A 1,415-nucleotide genomic window follows, 5' to 3' on the forward strand; every position below is an offset into this window, starting at 1 on the left:
GTGTGTGTGTGTGTGTGTGTGTGTGTGTGTGTGTGTGTGTGTGTGTGTGTGTGTGTGTGTGTGTGTGTCACTGTCACATCTATTTGCTCTCTCAGTGCGCCTGAGTCTGCTGGCAGACCAGGAGGACATCTGGCTTTTGCCTCATCCCTGACTTAAGACAGCTACTTATATTTGCAAGTCTCATATTATGTAATTGTGATGCAAAAGTCAAGTCCTCGGGGGTATCACTCGTAGATTGGTGGATACCACTAGGCCTGTCACGACAACAAATATTACAGGAAGATAAATTGCCTCAGAAATTATTGCAATAAATAATAATATGGTTGGAGACCATTTTAAACTAAAAGAATGGTATAACAACCCGTTTACAGAGGTTTACATTAAAATTTGCATAGTGTAAAAAGAAACATGAAGAAAACAAAAAAGCAGGCAAATGAAAATTGTCTTCATTTTAATTTATCTTCCTCAATTTAATTTATCATATGGTTAATTGATTTTTGTTTATTGTGACAGGCCTAGATACCACTTCCTTTTTGTGCCAAAGAGAGGTGTCTTCTTAATACAGGATACGTTTTTTTTTTATTGTATAAATGGTCTTATCTGTAGGGAACTTATTTGTTATTCTGTTATTCATTATTCTGTTCATCTCAATGCTTTGCCTTGCTTTTTCACTTGTGTGTCAGGTGTGCACCATGGCGTCCAAATCCCACCCTCCTCTAATGAAGAAGCACAGCCAGACGGACTTGATAAGCCGCCTGAAGAGCCGGAAGATCCTTGGAGTTGGTGGCGAAGATGATGATGGCGAAGTTCACCGCTCAAAGGTCAGGTAGCCTCAGATCATTCTGCAGACAGTTTATTTCACACAGGGTGAGATGTAGACAGCAGTTTCCAAAAGCGAGGCTATTAACACAAACGCAGCTTGGTTATAAATACTGTGTAAACTCATATTAAATGGATCATTTTAGATGAAATCCTAAACATAAAATGATTCTCTAACATAGAAGCCTTTGTTAACCCAAAGGGGAGGTGTGTGTTCTTTTAAAAGCCGTAGTGGGCATCTAATTGGCTCATCTCTCTTTTGTGGGCTTTCGCTTCTTATGCTTCGGTGAGTCTAGATCACGTAATCTTCTAAGCTCTCGCATCTCCACTGAGATACAATGGACTCCCCTGGGAGACTCCCTGCCTTTTTCATCTCATGTGTAATATTACTTCCTCACATCCGTTTGTACATGCATATGGACAATGCATACCAAAACATAATGATGCCCATGCTGTTTTATTCAGAGACACAAAACCACTTCACACTTTCATACTACACTGACACACAAAATTTCTCCCTTTTATAATGGACTCCAATATCACAGTTTAAATGTTGTTAGTTTCTTTATACAGTATATATATATATATATATATAT

The 1,415-nt window shown here is 38.7% G+C and overlaps 1 protein-coding gene across 2 annotated transcripts in view; it reads left to right on the forward strand.

Moving 5' to 3' along the window:
- Positions 1–1,415, forward strand: part of tp53i11b (tumor protein p53 inducible protein 11b) — a 53,481-nt gene that overhangs the window by 41,963 nt on the left and 10,103 nt on the right. For both annotated transcript variants that reach the window (XM_014016801.1, XM_014016802.1), the window contains exon 2: positions 684–821. In XM_014016801.1, coding sequence (XP_013872255.1) covers positions 693–821 — 129 coding nt within the window. In that variant the 5' untranslated portion in view covers positions 684–692. The remainder of the gene's footprint in view (positions 1–683; positions 822–1,415) is intronic.

Source organism: Austrofundulus limnaeus, unplaced genomic scaffold, assembly GCF_001266775.1.
Source record: "Austrofundulus limnaeus strain Quisiro unplaced genomic scaffold, Austrofundulus_limnaeus-1.0 Scaffold155, whole genome shotgun sequence".
Lineage (NCBI taxonomy): Eukaryota > Metazoa > Chordata > Actinopteri > Cyprinodontiformes > Rivulidae > Austrofundulus > Austrofundulus limnaeus.